Source organism: Dendrobates tinctorius, unplaced genomic scaffold (assembly GCF_039654945.1).
Source record: "Dendrobates tinctorius isolate UK_male_01 unplaced genomic scaffold, ASM3965494v1 ptg000116l, whole genome shotgun sequence".
In the NCBI taxonomy this organism is placed as follows: Eukaryota; Metazoa; Chordata; class Amphibia; order Anura; family Dendrobatidae; genus Dendrobates; species Dendrobates tinctorius.
Genome location: NW_027361784.1, coordinates 1,748,207 through 1,764,751, shown reverse-complemented (window position 1 = coordinate 1,764,751; position 16,545 = coordinate 1,748,207). Strand labels below are relative to the sequence as shown.

The 16,545-nt window shown below is 44.7% G+C and overlaps 1 protein-coding gene across 10 annotated transcripts in view; it reads left to right on the top strand.

Moving 5' to 3' along the window:
* UBR5 (ubiquitin protein ligase E3 component n-recognin 5) overlaps positions 1-16,545 on the top strand; it is a 168,082-nt gene that overhangs the window by 118,232 nt on the left and 33,305 nt on the right. For all 10 annotated transcript variants that reach the window (XM_073590088.1, XM_073590087.1, XM_073590084.1 and 7 more), the window contains 13 exons: positions 299-410; positions 488-619; positions 693-950; positions 1,080-1,345; positions 1,947-2,158; positions 2,397-2,624; positions 8,264-8,337; positions 9,833-10,005; positions 10,322-10,435; positions 10,833-11,050; positions 11,899-12,019; positions 12,611-12,709; positions 12,789-13,032. In XM_073590088.1, coding sequence (XP_073446189.1) covers positions 299-410; positions 488-619; positions 693-950; positions 1,080-1,345; positions 1,947-2,158; positions 2,397-2,624; positions 8,264-8,337; positions 9,833-10,005; positions 10,322-10,435; positions 10,833-11,050; positions 11,899-12,019; positions 12,611-12,709; positions 12,789-13,032 — 2,251 coding nt within the window. The remainder of the gene's footprint in view (positions 1-298; positions 411-487; positions 620-692; positions 951-1,079; positions 1,346-1,946; positions 2,159-2,396; positions 2,625-8,263; positions 8,338-9,832; positions 10,006-10,321; positions 10,436-10,832; positions 11,051-11,898; positions 12,020-12,610; positions 12,710-12,788; positions 13,033-16,545) is intronic.

The following is a 16,545-nucleotide window of genomic DNA, read 5'->3' as shown; positions in this document are numbered from 1 at the left end:
ACTTGCAGAGTTGGGGAACTTTGGATGGAATCATACTTCTGTATTCAATGTTTTTTCTTTATTACATATTTCGATTAGGCCATTGGGCCATATGCTCTTTACTGCTCTTCCTTAAACATTATTTCAATTTTATTCTAAGATTCATTTAATGAAACTGTACTTTGTTCCTGGCACAATTCCTTTAAGTTTTATGTCCATGCGTTTTAATTTTGACCCTCTGTGTATTTGAGCGACATTCATTTAAGCTAGCCAGTCAATGCTGCCTTCTGTCATGGTCTGACTTGTGGTTTCCTTTCAGGTGGAGGTAGTAGAGGGAGTGGCAGGTGAGGAAGACCACCACGATGAGCAAGAGGAGCATGGGGAGGAGAATGCAGAGGCTGAAGGACAGCATGATGAACACGATGAGGATGGTAATTTGTGATGTGTGAATGCTGTCAAAACCTAATGACTCCTGAGTACTCAAAGTAAGCTACAAACTGTTCTTTAGGGAGTGATATGGAGCTGGATCTCCTGGCTGCTGCAGAGACTGAAAGTGACAGTGAGAGCAATCATAGTAACCAGGACAATGCCAGCGGCCGCAGAAGTGTGGTGACAGCGGCAACTGCTGGTTCAGAAGCGGGTATGTGTCGGCACTTCACGCTGTCTCTGTACATCTAAAGCAATGTGGTAAATTTTGCATTGATTCCATGCAGGTGCAAGCAGCGTCCCAGCTTTCTTCTCTGAAGATGACTCTCAGTCCAATGACTCCAGCGATTCAGACAGCAGTAGTAGTCAGAGTGATGACCTTGATCAGGAGACTTTCATGATTGATGAGCCATTAGAGAGGTCAACTAACAGCACCCACGGGAATGGTGCCGCACAGGCTCCTCGTTCTATGCAGTGGGCAGTGAGGAACACACAAAATCAAAGGGCACCTAATACTACTCCATCTAGTACCTCCACCCCAGCAGGCAAGTGGAAATCAAATCACATGTCTCAACACCATGCTGAACCATTATCCGATTACAAAATGAACATTTCTAAACCAGGGTCCTTTTGTATCTTTTGTATTGCTCATACGTCTCCTTTTTATTCTGCAGCCAGCTCAGGAGCGCTTATTTACATTGAACCATCCAGCTTGCGAAGAAGCGGAAATATGAGCTCCAGCGCAGCTGCTGCTGCTGCCCTTGAAGCAAGCAACTCTAGCAGCTACTTGACATCAGCAAGCAGCCTAGCCCGGGCATACAGCATAGTAATTCGGCAAATATCGGACTTAATGGGCTTAATCCCCAAGTATAACCACCTGGTGTATTCCCAGATCCCTGCTGCTGTGAAGCTGACTTATCAAGATGCTGTTAATTTGCAGGTAAGCATTCTTGTGGACCATCAATTATAAAGGGTAAACTTCCCCGGTCTTCCTCATTAGGTGGTGAGCAGTGATGGCGATGTCATGTCTACAGATACCTGCAGACTCGCATGTGAGTAAGGCCAGGTTCATACTGCGTTAATGCAGTCCCTTCAATGTATAGTGTTGACGGACTGCGTGAACGCTATAGCATAACGCGATCTTGTTATGCTATTCCGCTAGCGCAGATGCTTCATCTGCGCTAGCAGTGACGGACCCTCGGAGGCTGCAGACCGCTTCCGAGGGTCGGTCACAGAATGACTGCACATCGCTAGTGCATGCCGTTTATGGCTTGCGCTCGGTAATGGAGTGAATGGTAGCGTTAACGGATTGCGTTACATTGTGTTATAACGCAATCCGGTAAACAGACTGCATTAACGCAGTATGAACCCAGCCTAATGGACGTCGCTCCTCTATACTATTCACTAGAACAGAAGTGCAGGAGCTGCCGGTAAAGATCTGTAGGGGTCTCGTCACCACCTCCTTATGAGGATGTGAGCGAAGCCGGTTTAACACTTTAATGCTTGTCTGTGACTATTGCCTTTGGTACATTTATCTTCAGAACTATGTAGAAGAAAAGCTTATTCCCACATGGAACTGGATGGTGAGCATCATGGACTCTACTGAAGCCCAGCTTCGTTATGGCTCTGCATTGTCCTCTGCTGGAGATCCTGGTCACCCAAACCACCCTCTCCATGCATCCCAGAATCCCACCCGCAGGGAGAGGATGACTGCACGTGAAGAAGCTAGTTTACGGACAATAGAGGGTAGAAGGTAATGTGGATTTCTGTTCCAACGTTTTGCATGTCAATTGATTTTTCTGGCCAAAATCGTAGCTAGACTTTTTTTTTTTTCACATTGTCTGAAGACCACCATTCTGGACAAATATTGCGTTTAACAGGATGTGCCATATGTCTGAGATGTGGCACCACATCTATGATAGAACTGCCCCTTCAATAATTTTAAGACTTGCCTCGTCTCGGTGGAACAATGCTCTGTTCTGTATTTCTAGAAGGGCCACTCTACTGAGCGCTCGCCAGGGGATGTCAGCACGTGGAGACTTTCTGAATTATGCTCTATCACTTATGCGCTCCCACAATGATGAACACTCTGATGTTCTCCCAGTGCTGGACGTCTGCTCCTTGAAACATGTGGCATATGTTTTTCAAGCCCTTATTTATTGGATTAAAGCGATGAACCAGCAGACCACATTGGACACCCCACAACTGGAGCGAAAGAGGTACGTGTGTGTTTCTTTCCGCGTGGTGCCTACAGCTTGTCACCGCAAGATTCTCGGGAAGAAGCAGAGGCATAGCTAGGGTTTTGGTTTGGGGGGTGAGACTTCTCAGTGGGCCCCTAACGAGGTAACATTGATTACTACTGGGTGACGCATCCTAATAGTGGAGGAGAACCTCAGCTGATGCCTGTGCTGTTGCTGATAATAATCTCTTCATAAAGACCAATATTGATATTACCACCATATGGTCAGTGGTAAATATCAGTCCTACAGAACATGTATAAGAGATTACAGCACAGTTACAGATGGTGACTTACAGCTGACGTTCTTTCTGATGGAATAGTTCACTTTTCACATCTTTTCCATCGGGTCCTGACCGATATAACAACTTCTCCAGCCAGGACTCTACTGCAGAGAATACAACAAAGACACATTCCACTTTCAGCACTGTCCCCAATGGGACTACTCCCAATCTGCACAAGCGCTTCATCTGATACCCCAATGCTGAGCAGCTGATGCCGTATGTGTCCCTATTACTGCATATGCGTGGTTCTCTCTGCCCTCTAAATTCTAAAGCAACTCTCTAGAATATAGTAACGCTGGGTGCAAGTGCCCTAGAAAACAGTGCCCACATTGTCCCCTAGAAAGTAATAATGCCCTCTGTCCCTTTGACAGTCCCAGTCCTACAACAGTAAGTGCCCACTTAACCTTTAATAATGTCCCGAGTCTCCCCGTCAGTACAGCTTCCCTATAAACAATATGATGCTCTTATACAGTCTAATACCCCCTCACTGTGTGTATGTATATATTATACACACTACATACAATCTATCCCTTAGTATCCCCCAAACAGTTTGAAGCACTTAGGAGTTCTAACTCAAAGCTGTGAAAATAAAAAAATCACTTTTTTTTTTTTCTTCCAAAAATTATTTTTTAGTTCGCAATTTTTTATTTTCACAAAGGTAAGAGGAGAAATTGGACCCCAAAAGTTGTTGTCCAATTTGTCCTGAGTACGCTGATACCTCATATGAGGGGGGAAACCATTGTTTGGGCACACGTCAGGGCTCGGAATGGAAGTAGTGACATTTTGAAATGCAGACTTTGATGGAATGGCCTGCGATCGTCATTACATTTGCAGAGCCCCTGATGTGCCTAAACAGTAGAAACCCCCACAAGTGACCCCATTTTGGAAACTAGACCTTCCAAGGAACTTATCTAGATGTGTGGTTAGCACTTATAAACTTCTGTGTGAAGCACTTAGGAGTTCTAAGTGCTAACCACACATCTAGATAAGTTCCTTGGAAGGTCTAGTTTCCAAAATGGGGTCACTTGTGGGGGGTTTCTACTGTTTAGTCACATCAGGGCTCTGCAAAGGCAGCATGACGCCCACAGACCATTCCATCAAGTCGGCATTTCAAAACCTCACTACTTCCCTTCCATGCCCCGATGTGTGCCAAAACAGTGGTCCTCCCCCACATATAGGGTACCAGCATACTCAGGACAAACTGGACAACAACTTTTGGGGACCAATTTATCCTGTTACCCTTGTGGGGAAAAAAAAAATTGCGGGCTAAAAATCATTTTTTGGAGGAAAAAAATGATTTTTTATTTTCACGGCTCTGCGTTATAAACTTCTGTGAAGCACTTTGGGGTTCAAGGTGCTCACCGCATATCTAGATAAGTTCCTTAGGGGGTCTAGTTTCCAAAATGGGGTCATTTGGGGGGGAGATTCAAAGTTTAGGCTCACAGGGGCTCTCCAAACATGACATGGTGTCCGCTAACTATTTGAGCTAATTTTCCTTTCAAAAAGAGTCAAATGGCGCTCCTTCCCTTCTGAGCACTGTCGTGCGCCCAAACAGTGGTCCCCCCCCACATATGGTGTATCGGTGTACTCAGGGCAAACTGGACAACAACTTTTGTGGTCCAATTTCTCATGTTAGCCATGTGAAAATAATGTACTAAATCATTTTTGAGGAAAAAAGTTTTTTTTTTTTTCCTCCACTGCTCTGCGTTATAAACTTCTGTGAAGCACTTGGAGGTTCAAAGTGCTCACTACACATCTAGATAAGTTCCTTAAGGGGTCTAGTTTCCAAAATGGTGTCACGTGTGGGGTTTTTCACTGTTTAGGCACACAGGGGCTCTCCAAACGCGACATGGTGTCTGATATCAATTGGAGCTAATTTTACATTCAAAAAGTCAGATGGCGCTCCTTCCCTTCCGGACCCTGCCGTGCGCCCAAACAGTGGTTTATGACCACATATGAGGTATCGGTGTACTCAGGAGAAATTGCCCCACAAATTTTAGGATCCAGTTTATCCTGTTGCCCATGTGAAAATGAAAAAACAGGCTAAAAGAGAATTTTTGTGAAAAGTGTTTTTTTTTTTTTTTTTTTTGTTTTTTTTTTTTAACGGATCAATTTGTGAAGCACCTTGGGGGTTCAAAGTGATCACTATGCACCTAGATACGTTCCTTGGGGGGGTCTAGTTTCCAAAATGGGGGTCACTTGTGGGGAAGCTCCAATGTTTAGGCACATAGGGGCTCTCCAAACGCGCTCATGGCAACCGCTAAATATTCCAGCATTTTTTCCATTCAAAAAGTCAAACTGCGCTTCTTCCTTTCCGGGCCCTGCTGTGCGCCCAAACAGTTTATGGCCACATATGAGGTATCGGTGTACTCAGGAGAAATTGCCCAACAAATTTTAGGACCCATTTTATCCTGTTGCCCGGGCAACACTAAAAATGGGAAAAAACTCATAAAAGAAAATTTTGTTCAAAAATTAAAATGTCCATTTTTTTCCTTCCATGTTGCTTTAGTTCCTGTGAAGCACCTGAAGGGTTAATCTTGAATGTAGTTTTGAGCACCTTGAGGGGTTCAGTTTTTAGAATGGTGTCAATTTGGGTAATTTCTGCCATATAGACCCCCTCAAAGTGACTTTAAATGTGAGTTGGTCTCTTAAAAAAAAAAAAAAAAAAAAAAAAATGGTTTTGTAGATTTTGTTGTAAAAATATCACTGGTCAACTTTTAACCAGGGCTGTGGAGTCGGTGCTCATTTTGGTGGAGTTGGAGTCGGTATAAAATGGACCGACTCCGACTCCTAAAATATATAACAAATTGGGTACAGTAATTCAATGCAGGATGTGCTGAATATTTTTTCATAGGAGTTTGGGAAAGTTATGAAATGTCCTATAAATGGCTGTTATATTCCTGATCTAAGGCTACATTCACACACAGCATTTTTCCTGTGTTTTTTGAGGATACGTTTTTCAGCTGCAAAAGCTGATCATCTTTTTAAAAAACTGCATCACCTGAAAGGTTTTTGAGCTCATAGATAATGTTTTCAATAGCAAAAGCAGATTAGAAATCTGCTCTATCTATCCATTTATCCATATCTGTCTATCCATATCGTATCTGTACCAAAAAGAATGAAAACCGGGTAGTACACAATATATATTCTGTTCTATCTAAATATCTTGATTATTGGATCATAAAAATGATTAAATGTCTGAGGTTCACATTGTACTACAATAAATTTTTCACTTAAATATAAGCAATATGTGTGGGAGTCGTGGAGTCGGAGTTGGAGTCGGAGTCAGTGTAAGGGAAATTGAGGAGTCGGAGTCACAGGTTTGGCTTACCGACTCCACAGCCCTGCTTTTAACCCTTAACTTCCTAACAAAAAAATTGTTTCCAAAATTGTGCTGATGTAAAGTAGACATGTGGGAAATGTTGTTTAGTAACTATTTTGTCACATAATTCTCTGGTTTAACAGAATAAAAATTCAAAATTTGAAAATTGTGACTTTCGCTTTATTTATTTTTTTTTTCCCCACAAAGCAAAAATTGACCTAAATTTACCACTAACATGAAGCCCAATATGTTACGAAAAAACAATCTCAGAATCGCTAGGATGCGTTGAAGCGTTCTAGAGTTATTACCTTACAAAGGAACACTGGTCAGAATAGCAAAAAATGGCCTGGTCATTAACCCCTTCGCACCCAAGCCTGTTTTTGCCTTCGTGACCGAGCCAATTTTTTCAATTCTGACCAGTGTCACTTTATGAGGTCATAACTCTAGAACGCTTCAACGGATCCTGCTGATTCTGACATTGTTTTCCCGTGCCATATTGTACTTCATGATGGTGGTAAAATTTCTTAGATATGATCTGCGCTTGTTAAAAAAAAAAATCAAAATTTGGCAAATTTAGAAAATTTTGCAATTTTCAAACTTTTTAAATTTTTATGCCCTTAAATCAGAGAGTGATATCGCACAAAATAGTTAAATAACATTTCCCACATGTCTACTTTACATCTGCACAAATTTTGGAAACATATTTTTTTTTTTTTTTTTTTTTTTTTTTTAAGGAAGTTATAAGGGTTAAAAGTTGACCAGTGATTTCTCATTTTTACAACAAAATTTGCAACACCATTTTTTTTTTTTTTAGGGACCACATCACATTTGAAGTGAGTTTGGGGGGTCAATATGACAGAAAATACCCAAAAGTGACACCATTCTAAAGACTGCACCTCTCAATGTACGCAAAACCACATTCAAGAAGTTTATTAACCCTTCAGGTGCTTCACATGAATGAATGGAATATGGAAGGAAAAAATAAACATTTAACTTTTTTTCACAAACATTTTACTTCAGAACCATTTTTTTTATTTTCACAAGTGTAAAAAGAGAAAATTAACCAATTTTTTTTTTTGTGCAATTTCTGTGCCAGGCAGCGATCTAGTCACACAGTAACGCTGCTTCACCTCTGATCATTTGTCAGTGTGAGATCAGAGAAGTCGTGTTACAATGAGTCAGATCGCCGGGAAACAAGCAGCTTGCCCAGCGAGTGCTCTCATTGGCTGCTGTGACGCTGACATCATCAGGACCTGAACCAATCAGGTCTCGATGACGTCGGGGGTCCCAGCATGCATTGTGCACCGGGATCCCCGCGTTATAAGGTATGTGGGGGTCCCGGGGGGGCACAAAACCACCGACAGATAAACGTCGGCGCTGCACAAAGACCAGCAAGCGCCTACGTTTATCTACTGTGGGCGGTTGGGAAGCGGTTAAGGTCAATAGGCTGGGTCATGAAGGGGTTAACATTAGGTATGCAGGGACATGCGTTGTATGCGGATGCATCCACATGCGGTGATTTTTGTGTGTGCAGCGACCGCGCAGAAACACAATTTTGCGTTTGTGTGGTCGCCGCACACATCAAATCGCGGCATGCGGGCTCGTCCTAGCACATGTCCCTGCGTACCTAATGTTAAAGATGGGTACGCAGGTAAACGCTGGACACATGCGACGGTAGGAGGAGCTTCACGGAGGAAGGGAAGGTGGAAGTGGCTGCCATGCGCAGCCCTCCTGAATGCTAGTCTGACTGGTGGAGGGGCCTACTGCTGACACTGACCCCCTCCTGCTCAAGGACCTCATAGAGGCCGGGTGGCAAGAGTAGGGAGATCGTTTCTCCCTGCTCTGACGCAGAATGTAACTGTATAGGCGTGCAGTAGCGTAGCGCCAAGTGGGCCCCCTCAGCGCAGGGCCCAGGGTGATGGCCCCCTGGTAGCTAAGCTACTGGCAAGAAATGGTGCATAAAAAAGAACTGCCTTGTTTTGTTTTTAAATTATTTACTTTTTTTTTTTCCTCTAGGACAAGAGAACTGTTGGAACTTGGTCTCGATAATGAAGACTCGGAGCATGAAAATGACGATGACACGAACCAGAGTTAGTATAAATCGTTCGACTTTTAGGTCTGTCGGCTGGTGGACGACCATTAAACTAAAGTCTCGGCAGACCTGCTGCTAATGACAAGGAGCCCTGCAGGATCACAAGACTTGTAACACCAATCTGCACTGTAAATATCGATGTGCCTAAAATTGTGCTAAAGATATTTGCAACTTGGATGTGTTCAGGATCACTGCATGCAGGCCAATACAATGCCGTACTGTACAGGAGCTAGTTGGGTCTCTAGCTGTCATTTGGTGACCCATGGAAGACCGAAGCAGTTTATCACCACTTCTGTCTTTTCTTTTGCCATCTACATAAAGCTCAGTGAACACTGTGTAGTGAATAAAAGCATTGGCAATGCCACCAAGTCTCTATCCCGTCCTTCACATGAACGCCAGTGGTCTGTACGGTGTAGCAGAGGTGGTCTTGGCAGACATGGATCAGCTGTCAGTAAATTATACTACAGCAGGGAGAAATTTTAACATGTAGCAGTGTCTCCTATGGATACAATGACAATTTTTTTTGGGGGGGGGAGGGCAAGTTCCCCTAGAAGTCTTAAAGGGAATCTGTCACCCTTTTTTTGAGATCATATAATGACATCATTCAAGTGTCACATAAGGGTTCTCTTAGTACTTTTGCTTCCCCCTGACCCCCGCACCTTTCATGCATAAATACCTTTTTTATATCGGTTCAGATGTATGTAAGCTGCCGTGGTCCGGTCCGATGGGCGTGGCTTATTCAACTGCTCTCTCTCCCCCCCCCCCCCCCCCCCAATCTTGCTCTACACAGGAAGAAATGCCAACAACACACAAAAGAACCCGTAACGACCATAAGTCCCAATTGAATTTAATATTTATTAATAAAAATATTTTATAAAAACAGATATCAATATTTAAAATAAATCAAGTCTGTAGACATATGCTGAAGAAATATATTTTATAGGGGCAATACGACCCAGATATAGGCCATACCCTTTATATAGTGTGAACAAATGTGAAAATAATATAAAAAATAGAGCAGGTGAATAAGCCCCGCCCATCGGACCGGACAGCGGCAGTTTACATACATCTGAACCGATACAAACAAGGTATTTATGCATGAAAGGTGCAGAGTCAGGGGGAAGCAAAAGTACCAAGAGAATCCTTATGTGACACACAATTGAATGATATCTCAAAAAAGGGGTGACAGATTCCCTTTTAATGGCCTTTTGTGGGACATTTGTGTTAAAAAAAAAAAAAAAAAAATCTAGAATATTAAAGTACCACCTTCACTCTCTACCCCTCCATCAAATTAAAATGGTCTTGAAAGAAATCTTGATCATTAAGGGGTTATATATTGCTCATTCAACTTTATTTTCTGAGATGTTTAAAGCCATTTTAGAAAACTTGGTGTCAATAACCATAGCGGGAATGAGGGGAGGTCGCTGATAGGTTAATTACCTGTTGCATTTCTTTTCCTCTTGATTGCCCCTAATTAAGTTTCTATGATTCAGGTTCTACACTGAATGACAAGGACGATGACACTCTGCCCGCAGAGACGGGTCAGAACCACCCATTTTTCCGCCGCTCAGATTCCATGACGTTCCTTGGTTGCATTCCACCAAATCCTTTTGAGGTTCCTCTTGCAGAAGCAATTCCGCTAGCCGACCAGCCACATCTCCTACAGGTAAGAAATGGCTTTCTCAAATCTTAAAAAATTGTTCTTCAGCAATTGTGTAAGGTATCATTTATAGTACCTGATATTTGGCCTTTGGTACCTGAATAAAGTGATCCCAGCTAATCTCACGTGTGCAGGAAATACAAGGGTAAATGGCTAATAGATCACATCTGTTCTGGTCACGGCCAAGTGAAGAGGTCTTCCTCTCTATAGTTCATTCTGCACTTTTGTCTACTTTAATGCATGTTAACTTTATCAGTCCATTGTGAAATATAAATTAATACATAATCATGACTATCCCGGGATTAATTGTTTCCATTTGTAGCCGAATGCTCGGAAAGAAGACTTATTTGGCCGGCCGAGTCAAGGTCTATATTCATCTTCAGCTAATAGTGGAAAATGCCTGATAGAAGTGACAGTAGACAGGAACTGCCTGGAGGTGAGACGAGGCCACAGCCAGGGCTGCACTCGTGTCATTCATTCTGTCTGGTCGTGTACTGTAAGATCCTCCATATATCCTGATCATCTCACAGTATGTAGGGGAAAATGTCATCTCCAAAGTTAGTAGTGATGATGAATAAAGATCCCCACAATCAACATTTTTGCATTGTTTTACACTTCACTACCTCCGTTTTTGGTGTAGTATTATGCGCTTTACATGTGAACAGGGGGTATACATAATAAAAACACGTAAAGTAATCTTAAACAATACAAGTCATGACTGGTACAGGAGGAGAAAGGCCCTGCCCGCGAGGGCTCACAATCTTGCATTACATGATTTGCTTCAGTGAATTACCAGTGTATGTTAGATCTTCATGTATCCTGTTTCTCTGCAGGTTCTGCCAACTAAAATGTCCTACGCTGCTAACCTGAAAAATGTCATGAGTATGCAAATCCGGCAGAAGGACACTATGGAAGAAAGCGTTCCTGCAGAGGAAATGGAAATCTCAAAGCCGGGACCATCTGCGCACGATCTTGCAGCCCAATTAAAGAGCAGCCTATTGGCAGAAATAGGACTGACTGAGAGCGAGGGTCCTCCTTTAACATCATTCAGGTAATCCTTACTTGCCATGCTATCAAACGTCAACCATTCTGTGTTTAGCTGGGTAATATCCGTATGTTGGAAAATAGTCTGTCTCCCCCCCCCCCCCCCCCCCCCGTTCTTTTTCCATTCACCGTATTTTTCGGGAATATAAGACGCACCTTGGAGTGGAAAATATCAGAAAAAAGATTTTTATAAGATGGGGTACACCTTATTGTCCAAATTTAAGTATCTTACCCGAGGGCTGGCGGTGGTAGAGGGGGGGGGGGGGGGGGTGGTGTCACAGGAGGCATGGTCCCTTCCGCCAAGAAGTCGGTGGTGGCAGAAGTGGGGCAATGCTGCAGTCCCAGGGTGTGATGCTGTGGGTCTGGTATCGGCGGTGAGGCAGATTATGGAGCCAGGGTCCCTTTCACAGGATGCCGACGGCAGAAATGTGGCGACGCCGCAGCCTGGTGTCCACGGCAAGCAGTCGAGTGCATCACCGGTTTCTCGGCAGCAATCTTCCTGAGGCCTTGTGTACGCAGACTGATATCTCGTCGGCCCTTGGCTTCGGGGAAAATGGCCACAGATCTCAATCTGTGCATTGCTATACCACTGCCGCAACCCTCCCCGGTAAGCCTGCATTGAGACTAAAAGATGCACCCCCCGCCCCCCATTTTCCTCCCAAATTTTTTTGGGAAAAAGTGCGTCTTGTAGTACGAACAATACAGTCCGTCATCCACCCTCCCTCCCCCAGCTTTCCATTCCTTTTTTTTTTTTCCTTTTGGGGGGGTTGAGGCAGGGTTTTCTACCGCTTCTCATTGCCTTCATGCATCTTGCTTTAATTTACATTTATTGTTGGTTTGCCTGATGCTTTTTAGGCCACAGTGCAGTTTCATGGGTATGGTGATATCTCATGATATGCTGCTGGGAAGATGGAGATTATCTCTTGAACTGTTTGGAAGAGTGTTTATGGAAGATGTGGGAGCTGAGCCCGGTTCAGTAAGTTACATTCCCCTTTGATCTGTTGTCCGTGTTGGTGACATCTGTTTAACCCTTTAACGACTGCCGATATGCCTTGTAACGATGACAGTTAGTAACTTATTCCTCAGCGCCGCTTTTTAACGGTGCTGAGAAACAAGGTTATAGCGTCCCCCAGTGCCGGAAAATATTCAGGGTCTCTATCGGGGGTAGCTAACACCACAGAGAACATGATTACCGACCCCAGTGTTGCGATCACTATTATTCACAGAAAAACCGCGACTGTAAAAAGTCCGATTTCCTATTTCTCTCTCGTCGAGCACATCAGAGAGAAATGGGATTCTCCGAAAATTACTACATTTTCAAAATTTTTGCCATATTTTAGTGGTAAAACTTCATGGATATCACTTGAATTTATAAAAAACGGAAATATGAAGTATAATGTCATGAGAAAACTATCTCAATCAGTGGGATCTGTTGAAGCGTTCCAGAGTTATAACCTCATAAAGTGACACTGGTCACAATTGTAAAAATTAGCCTGGTCATTAAGTGCCAAATTGGCTCTGTCACTAAGGGTTTAAACTTCTTGCTTTTTTTTTTTTTTAAAACTAGATTCTGACAGAATTAGGAGGTTTTGAAGTAAAAGAATCCAAGTTCAGAAGAGAAATGGAAAAGCTGAGAAATCAGCAGTCTAGAGACCTAACATTGGAGGTATGAGTGATTTTTGAATGTGTGGATGTATGAGGTTTATGGATGATATATTGACAGTGTTATTTTATATGGACTGCAGGTTGACAGAGATCGAGATCTCCTTATTCAGCAAACCATGAGGCAGTTAAACAATCATTTTGGTAGAAGATGTGCCACAACACCAATGGCTGTCCACAGAGTGAAGGTCACCTTCAAGGATGAGCCTGGAGAAGGCAGTGGAGTAGCCCGAAGTTTCTATACCGCAATTGCACAAGCATTTCTATCTAATGAAAAGCTGCCCAGTCTAGATTGTATCCAGAACGCCAATAAAGGAACACATACCAGTAAGGACATTTTTTATGATCGTTACCCTAAACGGGTTTCCCTGATTATTATTGTATTTATGGTGTAGACCCTAAAATGGTGCCACGTTGTAGTCAAACCGCATAGCAGTGTGGATATCGAACGAGCCGAGAAGTGCTGATCAACAGCAGAGTGGGCAATTGAAGTGTGTGTGGGGGGAGGAGGGATATGTTATCAGCTGCCAGAGGGGGAAAAGGGACTGATTATGCTCAAAGACCACTTTCAGCTGCACATATGAACAGTTTTCAGTGTTCTGAGCTATAACTTTGAACAGGGCCTTGTTTGCAACATACAGTAGCTCAGGTTTCAATCTAGAAACTTTTCTTCATGCAACTCTCATCCTACGCTGCACAAGTTTGCGTTGGTGACTTTAGCAATTTTGTCAGACACTTTAGTCTCCTTTCACTTTCCAATTAGTATCAGACCAAAATATGAAACCTGTCTAAAATATAGGAAAAAAACAAAGTAAAAGGACTAGAAAAATAAACAAAGACTGAAGTTGGGCTCTCTGCTGGCTCATTAGTTTGACATGTTAGACTTCATACTGCTTGGCTTTGAGAGCAATGTGTAGGGGGAGGGAAGATGCCATTGGGAGGGGGGAATAAAAGTGTGCAGCATATTTGTATACGATATGTGGTTATGTAGGTTGGGTTCTTGTGATTTTATCAGAGGGAGTAAAAGGTGGTTAGACGCTGCAACAATGAAGGTAAATCCTAAAACAACCTTCAGTTTGTTGTAGCAGTCTGTACTGAGAAACTAATCAACCCTTTACAAGCAGCTATGCCCTCCTTGAAGAACAAGGCAGCTCATCATGCCTGTTGGCCCTTTAGAAGCCATGTCTTTTATTTGGCATGCATGCTATACAGGGACATCTGACTAATACATGCAGAATATTGTGTAAGTTAGGGCTCCTGGTGAGAAGTGAGAATTTTTATTTCTTTACCGCTTCGGTAACCATGGGTGTTTGCTGCTGTCGCTAGGAGGCTGACACTTGGCAAAAAAAAGTTAGCTCCTCCCCAGTAGTATACACCATCGGTCTGCGTCCCCTGTCCTCCGTATTCAGCCCAGAGGGAGTTCTCCTTTAACTGCAGTAGTAGGCATCCCGGGCGTGCCTATCTCAGGGCTCCTTTCTCTTTAGCCCTGTTGGCGTGTCATTAACCACGCCCCCTCCCTGGGTCTCAGCCAATCGTGCGGTGGCTAAGCTGCTAAGCTCCGCCCACCGCCAGCGTTCTCTTCGTGGATTTCCGGAGCTTCTTCCTCCTTCTCTCTGGATTTTTGCCTGGGGGCCACAACGCTAGTGTCTGCTTCTGAACCTCGGTAGGCTCTACTCTGACTCTCCCTGATGCTTAACTTTGCTCCCCCCCCCCCCGCAGTTTCTTTCAGGAAGTGTTTCTACCACTGAGACTTATGCCCAACCCGGCAAGGGCCTTCTGCTCCAGACCCACCGCTACTCAAACGCCTGCGCGCGCTGTAAAAAGAAGTGGGCTTCTGGTCAGTCTCCCCTCTGCCCGTCTTGCAGCCCTTCCGCCATGTCTGCCCCTCAGGAGCACTCCGAACCCCGGGTGGAGACCACCCCACCCCCTGAATGGGCCGTGGCGATGTCTCAGTCAGTTTCTGATCTGACAAGTGTCTCAATCGCTGGTCCAGGTCTTAGAGCGGTTACCTCAGTTATCTGCAGACACCTGTGCACCGACCGCCTCTCATAGTGAGTCGACAGCACCGGACCGTGACCCTCAGACGGACAGACCAGGTAGGGGCTCTAGGAAGCGGGTCCTGTCTGGCTCTTCCAGTTCGCAGGGTCCCTCCACTTCTCTCACGCTACGCTCCTCGTCTCCCTCATCGGCAGACGATCCTGGGTCAGACGAGGATTCACAATCTGGATCAGACTCCGAGGCGGACAATATAGCTAGAACTCGGGATATGGTAGTCTCATATCGGCTATATACCAAACACTCAAGATAAAGGAGGATAAGGCCCCCCCCCTCAGGAATGCTCTGTTTCCCTTAAGAAAGCGAGGCCTCCATCTCAAACCTTTCCTAATAAGGATTTCGACACTTCCTTAGCCAATCACTGGCAACATCCTGAGAAACGTTTTTCAGGCCGCAAGTACTTAGATGTACTTTATCCCTTCAATGCGGATCTAGTCACGAAATGGACCAAAGCTCCCGAGGTAGATCCACCAGTCTCTCGTATTTCCTCTAAGACGGTTCTTTCCCTTCCGGACGGAGCTTCTCTTAAGGACCTATCAGACAGGCAAATAGTCATTGGCTAAGTCAATCTTTGAGGCATCTGGCGCATCCCTCTGTCCTATCTTCGCATCCGCTTGGGTGGCGAAAGTCATTTCGGCTTGGGCAAAAATTCTGCGCAGGGGCATTTCAGCGGCAGCTCCTCAGGACGAGCTGGCAGATTTAGCAGACCAAATTAATCATGCAGGCAAGTACCTTTTGGCCGCCTCCTTGGACGCGGCAGGGTGCGTAGCTAGAGCTAACAGCAACATTGTGGCCGAACGCTGCATTCTTTGGTTGAAGTCTTGGAATGCGAATACCACCTCAAAGAAGTCGCTCACCAACCTGGCATTTCACGGTGCTAGGCTCTTTGGCGCCAAACTGGATCAGATAATCTCGGATGCCACTGGTGGAAAGAGCACTTTCCTTCCCCAGTCCCGCCCTAAGAGGTTCGTTAACAGGAAGGTTTTTCGGCCTTTTAGGTCCTTTCGCCCCTTCTCTCCCGCAGAAGGTTCATCCCAGCAGGACCGGAACACTGCTTTCAGGGACCGGAGAAAGCCATCTTATAAGCCGGCCCCTCGCTGGAGATCCAGAGGTCAGCCTTCCAGGTCCTCAGGCTCTCGATCCGGAAGGTTTTCATCTAAGTTACGGGTCACCCCCACCTGGAAAGCTTTCCAGGGTGGGAGGCAGACTTTCCTTTTTCAGGGGCGCGTGGCTATCCGTTGTTGACGACGCTTGGGTCAGGGAAATCATCACATCCGGATACAAAATCCAGTTTTCTTCCCTCCCAAACAGTCGTTTCTGTCAGTCTCGATCCACAAGACAGCGATCACAGGTTCCAGGGTTCCTTCAGGCAGTCTCCTCTCTCCTTTCCGCTGGGGTCATCGTTCCCGTTCCTACAAACGAACGTTTTTTAGGGTTCTACTCGAATCTCTTTGTAGTCCCGAAAAAGGATGGTTCTCTTCGTCCAATTTTGGACCTCAAGCTGCTCAATCGCCACTTGAAGATCTGCCACTTCAAGATGGAGTCTCTGCGTTCGGTAATAGCCTCGATGGAGCCCGAAGAGTTTCTCTGCTCGGTGGACATACAGGATGCCTACCTCCACATCCCCATTTCTCTGCAGCATCAGAGATACCTTCGCTTTGCGATTCAGAACAATCGCTATCAGTTTGCGGCCCTTCCCTTCGGCCTAGCCTCCGCTCTTCGTGTCTTTACAAAGGTGATGGCAACAGTCATGGCCATCCTTTGATCCAGAGGGATTCTTATCAT